The 21,060-nt window shown below is 42.5% G+C and overlaps 1 protein-coding gene across 3 annotated transcripts in view; it reads right to left on the minus strand.

Annotated features, from left to right (window-relative positions):
- fras1 (Fraser extracellular matrix complex subunit 1) overlaps positions 1–21,060 on the minus strand; it is a 564,498-nt gene that overhangs the window by 173,954 nt on the left and 369,484 nt on the right. For all 3 annotated transcript variants that reach the window (XM_072253146.1, XM_072253145.1, XM_072253147.1), the window contains exons 29-30: positions 17,176–17,338; positions 11,437–11,615 (exon numbers count right to left, since the gene is read on the minus strand). In XM_072253146.1, coding sequence (XP_072109247.1) covers positions 11,437–11,615; positions 17,176–17,338 — 342 coding nt within the window. The remainder of the gene's footprint in view (positions 1–11,436; positions 11,616–17,175; positions 17,339–21,060) is intronic.

A 21,060-nucleotide genomic window follows, 5' to 3' on the forward strand; every position in this document is an offset into this window, starting at 1 on the left:
GAAAATCAGAATGTAACAGGGAACTTCTGGTTTGCTGATCTAAGAGATTGAAAATCCTGCCACAGATGAGTTTTGCAAATTGCTCTGTTTATAGTGTCATTTTAATGGCAAACAATCATACTAAAAACATCAGGAGTCAAGTATTCCAGCAAATACCAAGATGCCTTGAAATGTACACAAAGTTACTATACTCTGTGTTCAGGTATTTTGAACTGTGTAGCACATTTGTTTTGCAGGAAAGTAATTTATAGATCTTATTATTGTCGCGTATTTAATAACATGTAACAATAGGTAAACATATCCACTTTCAGGAATAACTTTATTTAATTTATTAGTGAGTGGGAGCAGACCATAGGGCTTTGGCTTCAATGGACTTCGGCGGTAAACGGGAAGAGATGAGAGCGAAGCGTCAACTCTTTATTTTTCTCCCTGCTCCCCCCCTTTCGCAAATCGGCCCGGACAGACAGGAACAGCAGGGCTCTCACAGCTAACGGTACGAGCTAACGGTTTAAAAAGTTCGTCTGTTTGGCGAGGTAAGTGAGTGAGTAGACTTATTTTTCCTGTTCATTCCTGTAGAATTAGATAGCATGCCTGCAGGGGTAGTGCTTTTTTCGGGGTGTCAGATGTGGGAATCCTGGCAGACCTCCAGCCTCCCTGATGGCCACATCTGCGCCAGGTGCACCGAGATGCAGCTCCTCAGAGACCGTGTTAGGGATCTGAAGCTGCAGCTTGATGACCTACTGCTTATTAGGGGAAGTGAAGAGGTGATAGACAGGAGCTACAGGGAGGTAGTCATCCCTAGGCTACAGGGGTCAGAAAACTGGGTGACTGTCAGGAGAGGGAAGGTAAATGCCCAGATAGTGGAGAGCACATCTGTGGCTGTCCTCCTCAGCAACAAATATCTTGTTCTGGATGCTGCTGAGGGGGATGACCTGACAGGGGACGCCCACGGTGACTGGGTCTCTGTCACTGAGCCTGGCGCTGTTGTGCAGGAGAGAAGGAGGGAGAAGAGAAATGCGGTAGTTGTAGGGGATTCCATAGTCAGGGGAACAGACAGGAAATTCTGTGAGCCTGATAGAGATACCCGCATGGTGTGTTGCCTCCCAGGTGCCAGGGTATGGGATGTCTCGGATCGGGTCCTGAATATTCTAAAGGGGGAGGGTGAGCACCCAGTTGTCTTGGTACATGTTGGTACCAATGACATAGATAGGACAAAGGAGGAGGTCCTGAAGAGAGATTTCCAGGACTTAGGAAGGAAGCTGAGAAGCGGGACCTCCAGGGTAGTAATCTCGGGATTGCTACCTGTGCCACGTGCTAGCAAGGGGAAGAATAGTAGGATCAGACAGATGAATGCGTGGCTGAGAGACTGGTGTAGGGGGCAGGGCTTCAGATTCTCGGATAATTGGGATCTCTTCTGGGGGAAGAATGACCTGTTCAAAAAGGACAGGTTACACCTGAACCCGAAGGGGACCAATATCCTGGAGGGAAGTTTAATAGAGGTGTTAGGGAGGGTTTAATCTAATTTGGCAGGGAGATGGGAACCGGAATGACAGAGCAGAGGAAGGGGAAAACAGAAATAAATCTAAGATAGTGAGCAGTAAAGATGTCAGGAAAGACCGCAGGTGATGGGGCAAATTTGTAGCCATTGGGATGAGCTGCAGTGCAATAAAGTTGCAGTGAAATCAAAGTGAAAAGTATCAAATACTGGTCTTAAGGTGTTGCACGCAGCATAAGGAATAAGGTGGATGATCTTGTCATGCAGCTACAGATTGGCAGGTATGATATTGTGGCCATCACTGTGACCTGGCTAAAGGATGCATGTCTCTGGGAGCTGAATGTCCAAGGAAACACGGTGTATCGGAAGGATAGGAAGGTAGGCAGAGGGGGAGGCGTGGCTTTATTGGTGAGAAATGATATTAAATCATTAGAAAGAGGTGTTATAGGATCGGAAGGTGCAGAATCTTTATGGGTTGAGCTAAGAAATAGCAGGGGTAAAAGGACCCTGATGGCAGTTATTTATAGGCCTCCAAACAGCTGCAGGGATGTGGACTACAAATTACAACTGGAAATAGAAAAGGCTTGTCAGAAGGGTAATGTTATGATAATTGTGGGGGATTTTGACATGTCAGTGGATTGGGAAAATCAGGTCGGCACTGGATCTCAAGAGAGAGAATTTGTAGAACGTCTGCGAGATGGCTTTTTAGAACAGCTTGTTGTTGAGACCACTAGGGGATCGGCTATACTGGATTGGGTACTGTGTAATGAACCGGAGGTGGTTAGAGAGATTGAGGTGAAGGAACCCTGAGGAGGCAGTGATCATAACATGATTGAGTTCACTGTGAAATTTGAAAAAGAGAAGCCAAAATCTGATGTGTCAGTATTTCAGTGGAGTAAAGGAAATTACAGTGGCATGAGAGAGGAACTGGCCAAAGTTGATTGGAAAGGGACACTGGCGGGAAAGACAGCAGAGCAGCAGTGGCTGGAGTTTATGCGAGAAATGAGGAAGGTGCAAGACAGGTATATTCCAAAAAAGAAGAAATTTTCGAGTGGAAAAAGGATGCAACCGTGGTTGACAAGAGAAGTCAAAGCCAAAGTTAAAGCAAAGAAGAGGGCATACAAGGATGCAAAAATTAGTGGGAAGACCGAGGATTGGGAAGTTTTTAAAACCTTACAAAAGGAAACCAAGAAGATCATTACGAGGGAAAAGATTAACTATGAAAGGAAACTCGCAAATAATATCAAAGAGGATACTAAAAGCTTTTTCAAGTATATAAAGAGTAAAAGACAGGTGAGAATAGATATAAGACCAATAGAAAATGATGCTGGAGAAATTGTAATGGGAGATAAGGAGATGGCAGAGGAACTGAACAAGTATTTTGCATCAGTCTTCACTGAGGAAGACATCTGCAGTGTACCGGATACTCAAGGGTGGCAGGGAAGAGAAGTGTGCGCAGTCACAATTACGACAGAGAAAGTACTCAGGAAGCTGAATATTCTAAAGGTCGATAAATCTCCTGGACCAGATGGAATGCTCCCTCGTGTTCTGAAGGAAGTAGCTGTGGAGATTGCGGAGGCATTAGCGATGATCTTTCAAAAGTCGATAGATTCTGGCATGGTTCCGGAGGACTGTAAGATTGCAAATGTCACTCCACTATTTAAGAAGGGGGCAAGGAAGCTAAAAGGAAATTATAGACCTGTTAGCTTGACATCGGTGGTTGGGAAGTTGTTGGAGTCGATTGTCAAGGATTGTCTGGAGGCATATGACAAGATAGGCAGAACTCAGCATGGATTCCTTAAAGGAAAATCCTGCCTGACAAACCTATTACAATTTTTTGAGGAAATTACCAGTAGGCTAGACAACGGTAATGCAGCGAATGTTGTATATTTGGATTTTCAGAAGGCTTTTGACAAGGTGCCACACATGAGGCTACTTAACAAGATAAGAGCCCATGGAATTACGGGAAAGTTACATACGTGGATAGAGCGTTGGCTGATTGGCAGGAAACAGAGAGTGGGAATAAAGGGATCCTATTCTGGTTGGCTACCGGTTACCAGTGGTGTTTCACAGGGGTCCGTGTTGGGGCCGCTTCTTTTTACATTGTACATCAACGATTTGGATTATGGAATTGATGGCTTTGTGGCTAAGTTTGCTGACAATACGAAGATAGGTGGAGGGGCCGGTAGTGCTGAGGAAACAGAGAGTCTGCAGAGAGACTTGGATAGATTGGAAGAATGGGCAGAGAAGTGGCAAATGAAGTACAATGTTGGAAAGTGTATGGTTATGCACTTTGGCAGAAAAAATAAACGGGCAGACTATTATTTAAATGGGGAAAGAATTCAAAGTTCTGAGATGCAACGGGACTTGGGAGTCCTCATACAGGATACCCTTAAAGTTAACCTCCAGGTTGAGTCAGTAGTGAAGAAGGCGAATGCAATGTTGAAATTCATTTCTAGAAGGAATACAGTATAGAAGCAGGTATGTGATGTTGAGGCTCTATAAGGCACTGGTGAGACCTCACTTGGAGTACTGTGGGCAATTCTGGTCTCCTTATTTAAGAAAGGATGTGCTGACGTTGGAGAGGGTACGGAGAAGTTTCACTAGAATGATTCCAGGAATGAGAGGGTTAACATATGTGGAACGTTTGTCCACTCTTGGACTGTATTTCTTGGAGTTTAGAAGAATGAGGGGAGACCTCATAGAAACATTTCGAATGTTGAAAGGCATGGACAGAGTGGATGTGGCAAAGTTGTTTCCCATGATGGGGGAGTCTAGTACGAGAGGCCATGACTTAAGGATTGAAGGGTGCCCATTCAGAACAGAAATGCGAAGAAATTATTTTAGTCAGAGGGTGGTGAATCTATGGAATTTGTTGCCACGGGCAGCAGTGGAGGCCAAGTCATTGGGTGTATTTAAGGCAGAGATTGATAGGTATCTGAGTAGCCAGGTCATCAAAGGTTATGGTGAGAAGGCGGGGGAGTGGGACTAGATGGGAGAACGGATCAGCTCATGATAAAGTGGCGGAGCAGACTCGATGGGCCGAATAGCCGACTTCTCCTCCTCTGTCTTATGGTCTTATGGTCTTAATTTGATTTATTGAGATACAGCATGGAATAGGCTCTTCCGGATCTTTGAGCTGCACCGATCAGCAATCCTTAATTTGATCCTAGCCTAATCACAGGACAATTTACAAGGACCAATTAACCTACCAACTGGTACGTCTTTGGACTGTGGGATGAAACTGGAGCACCTGGAGGAAACACACGTGGTCACGAGGAGAATGTACACATAGACCACTCTCATCTTTTACTTATCTGCGATGATTTTTTTTTTAAACTTACCACACCATAGATCAATTAATTTCCAGCATCATTCTCATACAAAATTCATAGACTTCCAGCCTTAAGTTTAGCCTATAGACTTATCCATCATCTCTGGTCAGTAACACAAATTTGAACCATTTAGATGTACACCATGTGTCTTTTCAAAAATTTCTCAAACAAATTTGCAATAAAATAATTGAGTATAAATGAGAACCATCATCAGTGGCACCACATGGGGAATACTAGAAGCAGATTTCTTGATTGCAGAGAAACTGCAGACAACACGAGTGAACCTGAGCCCCACAACTTTAAACTCCCATACTGACCTATAAGTTCCAAAAAACCCTTATCTTCTGCTGGGGATATTACACACTTCTGGCCTCAATATCCAATTCTCCAACATTCAATAGCTCAACTTTTCTTTCTATCTGCATCAGAACTAACCATTTCTTCATGTTTTAATTTTGGCTCAATTTTTCTTTCTCTACTGTATAGCCTACTTGACTGGGTATGTCCTAGAGCTCGTTATTAATAATGCATTACACAGACGATAAAGAATTATCCTGCTTTTAACTATTCTGCTATGTTGCATCAGAGATATTCTCTTAGATCGATCTGTTCCTGTGGCACTGCAAACTTACCCTTTTTCTCTCTTTCCAGATCTGATGAATGATCGTGGACCTGAAATGTTAACTGCTTTTATTTCCTCAATCGCTGCCTATCCTGCTGTGCATTTCCGGGATTTTCTGGGTTTTTATTTCCAGTATATGCAGCTTTTTGCTATTACAAGCATGAGCATGTTTAAGTCCCAATATGGGCTCTATAAGGTAGCATATTGCTGGTTAACTAGTTTGATTTGTAGATAATGGTTTCACTAAACTGGCTTCCTGGGTTCTCAAGAATAACATGGATTTGGTTTATACAAGTATCTTTACAAGTGAATTCAGCAGCCTGAGAAGGAAGTTGATTGGTTGGATAGCATGGGTAACATGTACCAAGGTTTCAATACTTACAGCAGTCCTTCTTCCCACTAATCAATAACTGAATTGATTTTATCCAAATAACTTGCATTGCAACAGCCACAGAAATGCGGCCATAAAAGAGGAGAAACGACAATAAAAAAAACATTTCTGGATAATTTTCAAATGTTCTTTGTAGTTTCATGATTTTTACAGAACCATAGAACATTACAGCACAGAAACAGGCCTTTTGGCCCTTCTTGGCTGTGCCAAACCATTTTTCTGCCTAATCCCACTGACCTGCACCTGGACCATATCCCTCCATACACCTCTCATCCATGTATCTGTCCAAGTTTTTCTTAAAAGTTAAAAGTGAGCCGCATTTACAACTTCATCTGGCAGCTCATTCCACACTCCCACCACTCTCTGTGTGAAGAAGCCCCCCCAATGTTCCCTTTAAACTTATCCCCCTTCACCCTTAACCCATGTCCTCTGGTTTTTTTCTCCCCTTGCCTCAGTGGAAAAAGCCTGCTTGCCTTCACTCTATCTATACTCATCATAATTTTATATACCTCTATCAAATCTCCCTCATTCTTCTGCGCTCCAGGAAATAAAGTCCTAACCTATTCAACCTTTCTCTGTAACTCAATTTCTCAAGTCCCAGCAACATCCTTGTAAACCTTCTCTGCAGTCTTTCAACCTTATTTATATCCTTCCTGTAACTTGGTGACCAAAACTGCACACAATATTCCAAATTCGGCCTTACCAATGCCTTATACGATAACATAGCATTCCAACTCTTATACTCAATACTTTGATTTATAAAGGCCAGTGTACCAAAAGCTCTCTTTACGACCCTATCTACCTGTGACGCCACTTTTAGGGAATTTTGTATCTGTATTCGCAGATCCCTCTGTTCCACTGCACTCCTCAGTACCTTACCATTTACCCTGTATGTTCTACCTTGGTTTGTCCTTCCAAAGTGCAATACCTCACACTTGTTTGTATTAAACTCCACCTACCATTTTTCAGCCCATTTTTCCAGCTGGTCCAAATCCCTCTGCAAGCTTTGAAAACTTTCCTCACTGTCCACTACACCTCCAATCATCAGCAAATTTGCTGATCCAAGTTACCACATTATCATCCAGATCATTGATACAGATGGCAAATAACAATGGACCCAGCACTGATCCCTGTGGCACACCACTAGTCACAGGCCTCAACTCAGAGAAGCAATCCTCCACTACCATTCTCTGGCTTCTTCCAGTGAGCCAATGTCTAATCCAATTTACTACCTCTCCATGTATACCTAGCGACTGAATCTTCCTAACTAACCTCCCATGCGGGACCTTGTCATAGGCCTTACTGAAGTCCATGTAGGCAACATCCACTGCCTTCCCTTCATCCGCTTTCCTGGTAACCTCCTCAAAAAACACGAATAGATTGGTTAAACATGACCTACCATGCACAAAGCCATGTTGACTCTCCCTAATAAGTCTGGGTCTATCCAAATACTTGTAGATCCTATCTCTTAGTACTCCTTCCAATAATTTACCTACTACCAACGTCAAATTTACCGGCCTATAATTTCCCGGACTACTTTTAGAGCCTTTTTTAAACAATGGAACAATATGAGCTATCCTCCAATCTTCCAGCACCTCACTCGTAGATACCGACATTTTAAATATATCTGCCAGGGCTCCAGCAATTTCAACAATAGTCTCCTTCAAGGTCCGAGGGAATACCCTGTCAGGTCCTGGGGATTTATCTACTCTGATTTGCCTCAAGATAGCAAGCACCTCCTCCTCTTCAATCCATATAGGTTCCATGACCTCACTACTTGTTTGCCTTATTTCCAGACTCCATGCCAGTTTCCATAGTAAATACAGACGCAAAAAAACCATTTAAGACTCCCCCATTTCTTTTGGTTCCATACATAGCCGACCACTTTGATCTTCAAGAGGACCGATTTTATCTCTTATTATCCTTTTGCTCTTAATATACCTGTAGAAGCTCTTTGGATTACCCTTGACCTTGACTGCCAAAGCAACCTCATGTCTTCTTTTAGCCTTCCTGATTTCTTTATTAAGTATTTTTTTGCACTTTTTATACTCCTCAAGCACCTTAATTGCTCCCTGTTTCCTATACATGTCATACATCTCTCTCTTCTTCCTTATCAGAGTTTCAATATCCCCTGAGAACCAAGGTTCCTCAATCTCCTCTACCTTGCTGAGGCACAGTGACAACTCGCGGATACCTCCTCTTATTTACTCCTCGATTGTGACGCCACTAAGAAGCACCAGGCCATTGTCTCCCACACCATCACGGGCTTTATCCACTCAGGGGATCTCCCATCCACTGCTACCAACCTTATAGTTCCCACACCTCGCACTTCCCGTTTCTACCTCCTACCCAAGATCGACAAACCTGCCTGTCCTGGCAGACCTTTTGTCTCAGCTTGCTCCTGCCCCACCAAACTCGTTTCTGCATACCTCGACACGGTTTTATCCCCCCTTGTTCAATCCCTTCCTACCTATGTTCGTGACACTTGCTACGCTCTTAAACTTTTCGATGATTTCAAGTTTCCTGGCCCCCACCACTTTATTTTCACCATGGATGTCCAGTCCCTATATTCTCCCATCCTCCATCAGGAAGGTCTCAAAGCTCTCTGCTTCCTTTTGGATTCCAGACTTAATCAGTTCCCCTCTACCACCACTCTGCTCCGTCTAGCGGAATTAGTCCTTACTCTTAATAATTTCTCCTTTGGCTCCTCCCACTTCCTCCAAACTAAAGGTGTAGCTATAGGCACCCGTATGGGTCCTAGCTATGCCTGCCTTTTTGTTGGCTTTGTGGAACAATCTATGTTCAGAACCTATTCTGGTATCTGTCCCCCACTTTTGCTTCGCTACATCAACGACTGCATTGGTGCTGCTTCCTGCACGCATGCTGAGATCGTTGACTTTATTAACTTTGCCCCCAACTTTCACCCTGCCCTCAAGTTTACCTGGTCCATTTCCGACACATCCTTCCCCTTTCTAGATCTTTCTGTCTCTATCTCTGGAGACAACTTATCTACTGATGTCTACTATAAGCCTACTGACTCTCACAGATATCTGGGCTATTCCTCTTCTCACCCTGTCTCTTGCAAAAACGCCATCCCCTTCTCGCAATTCCTCCGTCTCCGCCGTATCTGCTCTCAGGATGAGGCTTTTCATTCCAGGACGAGGGAGATGTCCTCCTTTTTTAAAGAAAGGGGTTTCCCTTCCTCCACCATCAACTCTGCTCTCAAATGTATCTCCCCCATTTCACGCACATCTGCTCTCACTCCATCCTCCCGCCATCCCACTAGGAATAGGGTTCCCCTGGTCCTCACCTACCACCCCACCAGCCTCCGGGTCCAACATATTATTCTCCGTAACTTCCGCCACCTCCAACGGGATCCCACCAGTAAGCACATCTTTCCCTCCCCCCTCTCTCTGCTTTCCGCAGGGATCGCTCCCTACTCGACTCCCTTGTCCATTCGTCCCCCCCATCCCTCCCCACTGATCTCCCTCCTGGCACTTATCCTTGTAAGCGGAACAAGTGCTACACATGCCCTTACACTTCCTCCCTTACCACCATTCAGGGCCCCAGACAGTCCTTCCAGGTGAGGCGACACTTCACCTGTGAGTCAGCTGGGGTGATATACTGCGTCCAGTGCTCCCGATGTGGCCTTCTATATATTGGCAAGACCCGACGCAGACTGGGAGATCGTTTTGCTGAACACCTACGCTCTGTCCACCAGAAAAAGCAGGATCTCCCAGTGGCCACACATTTTAATTCCACATCCCATCCCATTCTGATATGTCTATCCACGGCCTCCTCTACTGTAAAGATGAAGCCATACTCAGGTTGGAGAAACAACACCTTATATTCCGTCTGGGTAGCCTCCAACCTGATGGCATGAACATTGACTTCTCTAACTTCCGCTAATGCCCCACTTCCCCCTCGTACCCCATCCGTTATTTATTTATATACACACATTCTTTCTCTCACTCTCCTTTTTCTCCCTCTGTCCCTCTGACTATACCCATTGCCCATCCTCTGGTTTTTTCCCCCCTCCCCATTTTCCTTCTCCCTGGGCCTCCTGTCCCATGATCCTCTCATATTCCTTTTGCCAATCACCTGTCCAGCTCTTGGCTCCATCCCCACCCCCCCCACGCTATCTTCTCCTATCATTTTAGATCTCCCCCTCCCCTCCTACTTTCAAAACTCTTACTAGCTCTTCCTTCAGTTAGTCCTGACGAAGGGTCTCGGCCTGAAATGTCGACTGTACCTCTTCCTAGAGATGCTGCCTGGCCTGCTGCATTCACCAGCAACTTTGATGTGTGTTGCTTGAATTTCCAGCATCTGCAGAATTCCTGTTGTTTGCGTTCCTTAATTCTTATTCACTTTGCCTTTAATCCTGACAGGAACATACAAACCCTGCACTCTCAAAATTTCTCCTTTGAAGGCCCCCCATTAACCAAACACATCCTTGCCAGGGAACAACCTGTCCCAATCCACGCTTTTTAGATCCTTTCTCATTTCTTCAAATTTGGCCCTTTTCCAGTTTAGAACCTCAATCCGAGGACCAGATCTATCTTTATCCATGATCAAGTTGAAAGTAATGATGTTATGATCACTGGAACCAAAGTGTTTCCCTAAACACACTTCCGTCAGTTGTCCTAACTTGTTTCCTAATAAGAGATCTAATATTGCATCTTCTTTAGTTGATTTAGAAAGCTTTCCAGAACACATTTTACAAACTCTAACCCGTCTAGACCTTTAACAGTATGGGAGTCCCAATCAATATGTGGAAAACTAAAATCCCCTACTATCATACCTTTATGCTTCCTGCAGTTGTCTGCTATCTCTCTGCAGATTTGCTCCTCCAATTCTCGCTGACTATTTGCTGGTCTATAATACAACCCCACTAATGTGGTCATACCTTTCCTGTTTCTCAGCTCCACCCATATGGCCTCAGTAGATAAGCCCTCTAATCTGTCCTGCCTGAGTACTGCTGTAACAATTTCCCTGACTCACCATGCCACCCCCCCCCCCCACCCTTCATTCCTCTGCCTCTATCACGTCTGAAACATCGGAACTCTGGAACATTATGCTGCCAGTCCTGCCCCTCCTGTAGCCAAGTTAGTTGCATGCTGATGACTATGTGGTAAGCCTTAAACTGTTTAAGTACAATGAAACGCACTAATTAAATCAAAGACTAAGACCATAAAAAAATTGGTTCTGAATTTTACAGAAAAGCTGTCCGAAAAATAAATTTTAGAAGTAGTTGTGAAGTATTGCTCAACTTGTCCTGGCTAGTCTTACAAACAAATACCCAAAGATACACACAGAGGCCACTTTATTAGGTACAACTGAGCACCTGCTTATTAATGCAAATATCCAATTAGCCAATCATGTGGCAGCAACTCAATACACAAAAACATGTAAACATGGTTAAGACATGGTTAATTGTTGGATTCAGACAGCTAGCACAACTCTGACAGTTTTAAACTAGTTTTCCAAACCAGACCTAGTAAATTTACACTGGTGACAGCACTAGTTATGTGAGACAGTTATAAAAGTTTATAAATAACTAGAGGAACTTAATTCCAAACTTCTATGACAGTACCTGAAAAATGAATGAATCTTCTGTAGAGGCAATTCCTGAATGTTGATACCACACCATACCATCATTGAGATCCTGCTGTGTAAATGAGTTTGTAACAGTGGCCATTTTCACATCAGGCAGCCTTTGCCAACCATCTGCTGGACCATCAGCTGGCATCGGCAACATAAGGATTATATCACCTATTGGGGATTAAAGTTAGTATTACAGCAGAAAGTCAAGATAAAATACACTGGCGCTACTGAAAACAGAGTCAAATCAGGCAACAAATTCTAAATTGTATGTGGTTAAAGGATCAAATTTGGATACTGGGTATAAACTTGCAACTTCTAAAAAAAAAGTCCCCTCCTCCATGAAGTGAAATATGGCTACCAAGCCAACTGGGAACAAAGAGGCCAGTATGAAATCAAAGCCAACCATTTTCTTCTTCAAATTGGCATCTATCCAACAATAAAACAGTAGAATTTATATGAAACAAATTGCAGATGCCTCTAAATCAGTGGTCCCCAACCTCCGGTCCGCGGACTGATACCGAGCCACGAAGCATGCAGGGATACAGCGGTATCCGGAACCCACCCAACACATCTTTAAGAAAAAAGCCGAAGTAAACAAGCTAATTAATTAGGTGCTGCCCGGCATGTAAATGTCGGCCCAGATCAGAGGCAATTGCCGATTTCACTACGCAATCCTCTGATCTGGGCCAACATTTATGTACCGGGCGGCACCTAATTAATTAGCTTGGTTATTTGGGCTTTTTTCTTAGAGATGTGCTGGGTACGTCCCAGCTACCACTGCACCCCTGCATGCTTCGTGGCCCGGAGGTTGGGGACCACTGCTCTAAATCACATCATAATCGCACTCATCTTGCAACACTGCAACAGACAGGCTGATAGGCGGTTAATGGAACATATACAACAGTGGACAGTCAAAGAATACACGATTAGAAAAACATGATGCTCAAGCTGGAGTCTTTCCCAGATTAATAGATTAATCGATCAGAAGTTGCAAACTGTTAAGTAAGAGATGCATAAAAGGTCAAAGGAAAAGTTACAAAGGAGCTTCAGTCAGATCAAAGAGTAAAAAATGCAGATGCTTAAGGTCTAAAATAAAAACAGAATATGTTGCAAATAGTCAGCAGATTAGTCATTACCTATAAGGAGAAACATTTCATGATTCAGGTTGATGACCTTTCAGCAGAAATGAAGTGTTAACTCTGTTTCTCTCTCCATTGATGCTGTCTGACCTGCATTTCCAGGATCTTCCTTTTTCATTTCGGCTTCACTTAGATGATGCAAGACTGTCTGGCTTTACTTTTAAAGGAATGTTAAAGAACTAGAGCAATGGTTCCCAAACTTTTCCAAGTTACCGTCTCATTGGATCATCCCCAGCGCCTCCCTTCTCCCTTTCCGACCATTACATACAAACTATAAAGACCTTTGAGTTACGATGCACAATGAAAGAAAATAGGAACTGTGTGCTGCTCTCCTTGTGTGTGAAGTAGGAAGTACACAATTCAGCAGAAAGCCAAACTCCACTCACGGAAGTCGGGATACAGCGCCCATGCTCCAGGTGCTTTATTTGGGCAGCACGCACACATAGGATTGAATATGAGTAAAACTGAGAACAATCCAGAAAAATACTGTAAGTAATTAATGCAGCAAGTGATTAAGTCACACATTCATAAGACAGTAGGAATCTATGAAGCAAGGCTTACACATAAAATATCCAAAAACTCTACACTAAATGGGGAAACAAAGTTTAAAATATGCATAATAATTAAATTACCAAGATTGCTTGAACAAAATACCAATAATTGGGAATAAACTTTTCTGTAATATTAACACAAAATACTGTTCTCCTTTATGAACTGAAACAACACTGACAATGATTTATAATGGTGCAAACAAAGGAAAGACAATGCTGAATTGTATAAAAGTGCTTCGCTCTGACTGAAAGACCCCGCCAAAACAAAATGGCTGCTCTCTTCATGTGGTCCAACTGACTTTCAAATTTAAAGGCGGCAGTGCCATCAGAGTTAAAGTCAGCACCACTATATTTCAAAGTAAAGGCCTGATACTCCCCACCTACCATCTGTAAATATGTCACAAACAGTTAATGAAACAGGTTACAAAGTTCAGTCTTACTTTTCATTCACGGGCCTAAAAAACTTCTTGCCTGACCCTTGCTTTGCCATCTTGAGCTCTACTTTGCGAACTTTCCCGTCTTCACTTGGAAAGGATCATATTACTAATGCTATGGCCCAGTCATTTTGGGCTACATTGTTGTCCTTGAGTAGTACAACATTATCTTCTTCAATGTTAGAGCATTTTTCTTGCCATTTGTGGCAAATTGCGGTGCCTGCAGATAATCTTATCTCCATCACCTCCAGAATTGATCCCCTAAATTCTGCACGACACCATTGCTGATTATAGAGGTCCTTTTCAGTAAAGTTTCCTGTTGGAGGTGGTGCACTGTGTTTCTGTGTGAGTAGCATTGTAGGAGGAAGAATCAAAGGTGAGTACGTGTCTGCAGAGACTGGAACAAGTAGCCTCGGTTGACCATTGCTGTTATTTCTGCCATGAAAGTGCAGAGAACCTCAAGACTCAAGCTGGAAGATCCTGTAAGAGTCAGCATCAAGTCCAAGACTTTTCTCAACGCTCCAGTCATGTGCTCCCATGCGCCACCCATATGTGACGAGTGTGATGGATTAAAATCCCAAGTGCAGCCCTGGTCGTTGATATTTCTCAGCACCTTAGAGTCCTTCACTGCATTTCACACAGCTGCTGGGTCACTGGGAACCACACACTCTACACAGTGCACTGTGTTGACAGTCCCTCCATTCACTGATAATCAGATCACACAGCTGTTCTTCTACATGTCATTTATGTCTTGATGTTGCTCAGGTTATCTTTTCATGTCTGGGACCATTTCCATTTGTCTTCGGAGATTTTCCACCATACTCTGGATTAGTCCTGTGCTTTTGCCTAGCAACTGGGCATTGGGTAGAGAAAGTGCATTTAGATCATTTTTTTCTCTGCCCAAGTCCAGTGTCGGTCATATCTACCTCACAAGATGGGTTATTCTGGGAGTACTGTTGATACGCGCTTTGCGAGAGACCATATTGAGGCTGTGAAGGAGCTTACCTTTCCCTTCAGGTTAACATGGTTTGTGCAAGGTCTGAATAGTGAAGGCCACCCATTTTCCAGAAAGTTGGTTTTAAAGGTGTGAATGTTCCCTAAACACATTTCACCAACAAGGACCCATTCTAGGATCAGCTTCTGTGTGAAGGCTGCATTACCAGGATTGTTGATATACTTCCTGACGTTGTATGCTGTGAGGATATCTCTCCCAAGCAGAAGTAGGATATGGACTTTATCATCTAGAGGTGGGATCTGCTTGGCAAGACACTTGAAGTTGGTGTGTTAGAGAGCAGCCTCAAGAATTGGTATTTCTTTGCGAATGTCTGGAATGTCATTACACATAATCAGCGTTGGAAGTGCAAGAGTAATGCCACCATTCCACGCTTCAATCTGATAACCTGTGCTCTTCTACCTGATCTCTCCATTACACCAGCACAGGTCTTCAAGATGTAGAATGATGACCTGCCATGGATACAAACAGATCAAAGACCTCTGACCAGGTTAAGGATCTGTTGCTCTGATCATTGAGCATAACACACATCTTGAAAGCATCATCTTATTATTCTTCAGCTAAGCAAATCTTGGAACAGGATTTAGTGGCTAGACTGCTGTTACAAACATCTGCGCATAAGGAGTTCACAGACAACAAAGTTTCTTCCTCTTCTTCTCCACCATGCTCTGAATGCATTCTGAAACCTTGGATGATCATGCAGGAGAACCAGGTTATACAGGCTGTAACATGACTCACATCATTGTATTCAACACACTTCAATTTGGCCTTGCAGTTATCTGCAGATATGATGACGAACAACAGCATCTGAAGCAAATACCTCCTGGTGGCCTCCTGTCATTGATATTGCCTCATCTGCAAAGATATTGGTGAGCGGAATATCTTTCACATTGAAATATTGACTCCCCTTCGTATCCGTCTTCTTAACTGCAACTAACAACTCTTGAGTCATGCTTTAATCTTTTAAGAAGGGAACATAACCAAGAAGCAAAGATTCATTGCCTAGCAAAATTGATTCATCCGACTACAGAGCAAATTTTGTTGTCCTAAGTATGTTGCACAACGTATCTTGCACGTTCTCAAACATTTCATCTATTTGTCCTTGAAGGAAGTTGTCACTGAGTGGAATTGCTTAAATTAGTTGCTCTGGTGACTAATACTCAGAACCTCCCTTACTTCTGGCAAAATCAGTTCTTCTCCAATTGTATGGGGCTTTCCAGATTCAGCAATGAGCAATGAAATGTTGTATGAAGCATGCAAACTATTACTGTTTTGTTGTGAAGTGCTGGCAAATGTGTTTTGAAGTGTTTTCTCTTTCTGAACTATTTCAGGAAGTGACTGCAAACAAGCCATATTCTTGTTCTCTTCAAATGTTCAAGGAGCCTGGATGGTTTCATTGCCGCATTTGAAAAAAACCAACCGGTGCTTGGTGCTTGTATAAATCCATATTTCAGATTCTCTATACTTTACTGTCTATACATCTTTTTTGTTCGGTCTGCTTCTGCCCTTTTCTTAATGGATTCATGACCATGGTCAATCACCTATCGTTTAAGTCTAACTTCAGCACTACAATCAATAAAGGAGGAAGTTATGACATCATCATAGCTCAGGCAAAATCTGATTCTCTGCCTGAAGGTACATAAAGTGGGGCAGCAATATCTCGGTTGGGCTGTGGGTAAAAAAATTGGTCGAGACCATTCAAAAGGGCAGATTCTGAACTTTAACCATTGAATTCCATACCCTAATTCACAGGAATTGCATCACTGTGTGATTAGAGTATGGAAATTATACTAGCTAACACTGTAACAGAGTAGTGAATGATAATAACATGTGGGCTGGGCCCGGAAATAACACGATTTCTTCTGTCCAGAGTTCTCATGATATGCCAAATACAAAGGTGTCACATTGCTTTTCAACAAATATAATGTTTTTTCAAACAAAAGCTAAGAGAACAGTGGGTTACCAAGAGAAGAGGTGATTACGTGATCATTAGAATCAATCATGAGGCACTGAGGATCAAACACTTAAAAGTGATTCAATTCTGGAATTAAGCCTGTTATCCCTCAACTGCCACCCAACTGCCCTCTTCCTTTATCATTATCGCTCTCTCAGAAGCTTCCATCGCCCCTGGGGGCAATATCACCCACTTTGGGAACCACTGAACTAGAGGGCTATTAGTAAGCATGCAAAAGAACCAAGGTCTTCAAAATGATGAGGTTGCGGCGATGAGGTAAATAAAGAAAAACGGAATCTCAGAATCTACTGGTTGGAGAATCACTGTCTAGGAATGCCCTAATAACTATTAGAAGAAGGACCAATTTTATTTCTTATTAAGGAAGCAGGAAAGTGGGATAAAAGAAAATTAATAGTTTGCAAGCAAGCTTTTCCATTCAACTAATGAGAATGCAGAGACAATTTTGTAAATTTTTCATGACACCAATCAACACCTTCCAAGAGCAGTTGACCTGAGAATATTGAGTTAACCTGTTAATCATTGATAGAATTTAAGACTCAGGTTACAATGCTCAACACAAGTGAAGAAGGGTCAAATAGAGGCATTTGAACGCATTCACACGACAAGCTATTAACTACCATATTTAGGGCTTTCCTTTGCATCTACGAGATTGAAGATTATTTCTGAATCATTGGCATCTTGGTCTTCTGCCTTCAGTAGTCTGTTTGTGATCTTTAGTAATCCACCTTCAGGGACCCATCCTGGCAAGTTATTCAGAAGTTGTGGTCCTTTGCCATTCTTCTAGAAAGTAAATTAAATTAGTTAAATTACAACACATCCAATCTGAGTGGTACACAAGGTAAATATGCTTTTGGATTCAATGGATAATAATAATTGTCATTGGTCAATTGCAAGAGTCCAATACAAAATAAGTTTGAATAGACAAATCAGTTTGATACATTTGGCATCAAGCTGGAAGTTCAAAACAAAAGATAATTATTCAGTCCACTATATTTTTGCTACAGCATTCTATCTAACTGCTTGACCCCACAAGTCTGTCTCTTCCTCTGTTTAAAAATATTATCTGAGTTTTATCCTACAAAGTATTTAATACCAACCTCCATTCTCTCTCTGCTCGGCTCTCCACCCCACAACCCAATAAACAAGGCATTCCCTCCATTCTACTTAATCACTCTCCGTATTGATTTTAAATTCGTCCACAGATTCTTGATCACTAGGAATATTTTGGTAGTATCACTTCTGTAGCAGCCTGTGAAGCTTTCCTCAGTAAATGTTAGCTCAATGTGTTGCACCCTGCCAAACATAATATTGTATTTCAGTCTCAGAAATACTCAACATCAAGAACTGGAAATTCATCAGGGGAAAAGCCGATAAGGTGTACAGTACTTTGCTGTTGCTCATTAACAAATTACTTAACAGATTCGATTTTTAGGACACCATCTAGTCATTAACAGTACTCAGCACAACACTGCTTAGATAAATAAATGAACAACTATTCACACACTTCAAAACAGTTACCAAATAAGTCTTCAAAATCACAAGGCTGTCCTACACAAATCCTGAATTAAGTAGTTAGTTAAGAATCAACCTTATTTATTGATCAGAACAAAGAAGGAAGATAATAATCACCAGTCTCAATCATGAGTCAGAGTCTATCATCACTAACCCAGACAGACTTTTACTACACCAAGCAGTTTCATAACAGGTGCTGAGAATAGTTTCTTTTCATTTCCAAAATTATTCCCCAGCTGCTGCTATTGGAATTCAAACTCATGTCTCTCGATCTATGATCCTAACTTCTGACTACAAATCCATTAACTTAACCAATACCTCCTGCACAATTGGCTAACAATCCAAGCAATCCTTCGTAAACTGTTCCAAGCTCAGAGAACATATATCTCATGTGGCAAATAAAACACAATTTATAAAGCACTTGAATCCTTCTCAATGTGCCTCTATTGAAACCACAATATCCCACAAGATGACAATCCATTGTCCTTGCTATAAGCACCTGCAGATTGGATAGGGAATAGAGTCCTGAAGGGGTCTTGCAGGATAGATGTGGAGAGGATATTTCCTCTTCCAAGAGAATTTAGAACTAGAGCCACTGCATTAAAATAGGGGGTCACTCATTTAAGAAAGGGATGAGGTGACATTTTTTTATCCCTCTGAGGGCCATGAGACACCCAAAGTTCAAAGTCAACTTATTATCAAGGTACATATATACAAACCTGAGATTCATTTTTGTGGGTATACTCAATAAATTCATAATGGAATAACAGCCATAACAGAATCAATGAAAGACCACACCAACCGAGCGTTCAGTGTGTGAAAGACAACAAACTATGCAAATAAAAAAGAAAAGAGAAATAATAATAGCAAATAAATAAGCAATAAATATCGAGAGCATGAAAGGAAGAGTCCTTGAAAGTGAGTCCATGGGTTGTGGGAACATTTCAGTGATGGGGCAAGTGAAGTTGAGTGAAGTTAACCCTGTTGGTTCAAGAGACTGATGATTGAGTGGTAATGGTTGATGGTTGAACAGTCCTGAACCTGGTGGTGTGAGTCCTGATGCTCATGTACCTTCTTCTTGATGGCAGCAGCAAGAAGAGTGCATGAACTGAGTGGTGTGGGTCCTTGACAATTGATACTGCTTTCCTATGACGTCACTCCATGTAGATATGCTCAATGGTGAGGAGGGTTTTACCCATGATAGACTGGCCATATCCACTACCTTTTGTAGTACTTTCTGTTCAAGGGGATTGGTGTTTCCATGCCAGACTGTGATGCAGCCAGTCAATATACACATCTTCAGCACACATCTATAGTAGTCTGTCAAAGTTTTGGATGTCATGCTGAATCTTCGCAGACTCCTAAGGAATTAGAGGCACTAGTTTGCTTTCTTCATAATATCACTTACACGCTGGGCCCAGACAGGTCCTCTGAAATGGAAACACTGGAGAATTTGAAGTTCATGACCCTCTCCACCTCTGATCCTCCGATGAAGACTGGCTCATGGATTCCTGGTTTCCTCAGCCTGAGGTCAATAATCAGCTCCTTAGTCTTGCTGACATTGGGAGTAAGATGCTGTTTTTGTGAAACCACTCAGCCAGATTTTCAATCAGCCCCCTATATGCTGATTTGTCAGCACCTTTGATTTGGCCCACGACAGTGGTGTCATTAGCAAACTTGAATACAGCATTGGAGCTGTGCTTAGCCACACCGTCACAAAGCCAGTAGAGCAGGGGGCTAAGCATATAGCCTTGTGGTGTACCTGTGCTGATGGAGATTGTGGAGGAGATACTGTTGATTATCTGAACTGACTGGGGTCAGCAAGTGAGGAAATTGAGGATCCAAATGCACAAGGAGTTATTGAGGCCAAGGTCTTGTAGCTAACAGATTAATTTTTAAGGGATGATACAGTATTATTGATTGCTGAGCAATGCATATATTATTAAATACTGCAAACAATATTGTAGAGATGTGGTATTTAGGACAGTTACTTTCAGGAAAAATATCTCAGACATCTATTTAAATTAAATAATGGTTATTAAATTTAATGAAGGTTATTCCCACACACAACCTTATTCTTGGTGTTGTTTTCTTTGTTTATGCAAAGAGCATCTCGGAAATCTAAGAAAGGGTGCAAGCAGCCATGTGTGAATCATTCAAAAATTGTCGTCTCTCAGACTTATACAACCAGGCACTTAATGGGCTGGATCAGCGATCGCTGATCAAAGATTCTGGTACACTCTCGTTCTGGGGGAAAAGGGGAGTGGTACACTTACTTAATTCACTCACTCTAAAGGCCCCTGAGGTAGCTGAGGAAGGCCATGTCATCATGGCCTTAGAATAACTATATGAGTTGACAAGCAAATATTCATAAAGGACACGTGGAAAGGCTTCGAAAGCCTGTTCTGATCTCATAAACTTAACATTATCAAAGTACATGTCCCTCTCAAAACCTGGTACACATAGACTGTCTCCTAAACATGAACTATGAAAATAGCTCAGTATTTACTACCATCATTCCTGCAATCCTGATTGAGAGGTTGCAGAACCTGGGCCTCTGTACTTCCCCGTGCAATTGGATCCTTGACTTCCTAACTAGAAGACCACAATCTGTGCAGATTGGTGATAACCTCTTCGCTGACGATCAACACTGGCGCACCTCGGGGGTGTGTGCTTAGCCCACTGCTCTACTCTCTGTATATACATGACTATGTGGCTAGGCATAGCTCAAACACCATATATAAATTTGCTGATAATACAACCATTGTTGGTAGAATCTCAGGCAGTGATGAAAGGGCGTACAGGAGTGAGATATGCCAACTCGTGGAGTGGTGCCACAGCAACAACCTGGCACTCAACGTCAGTAAGATGAAAGAGCTGACTGTGGACTTCAGGAAGGGTAAGATGAAGGAACACATAACAATCCTCATAGAGGGATCAGAAGTGGAGAGGGTGAATAGCTTCAAGTTCCTGGGTGTCAAGATCTCTGA

The sequence above is a fragment of the Mobula birostris genome, chromosome 3, assembly GCF_030028105.1.
Source record: "Mobula birostris isolate sMobBir1 chromosome 3, sMobBir1.hap1, whole genome shotgun sequence".
Taxonomy (NCBI): Eukaryota; Metazoa; Chordata; class Chondrichthyes; order Myliobatiformes; family Myliobatidae; genus Mobula; species Mobula birostris.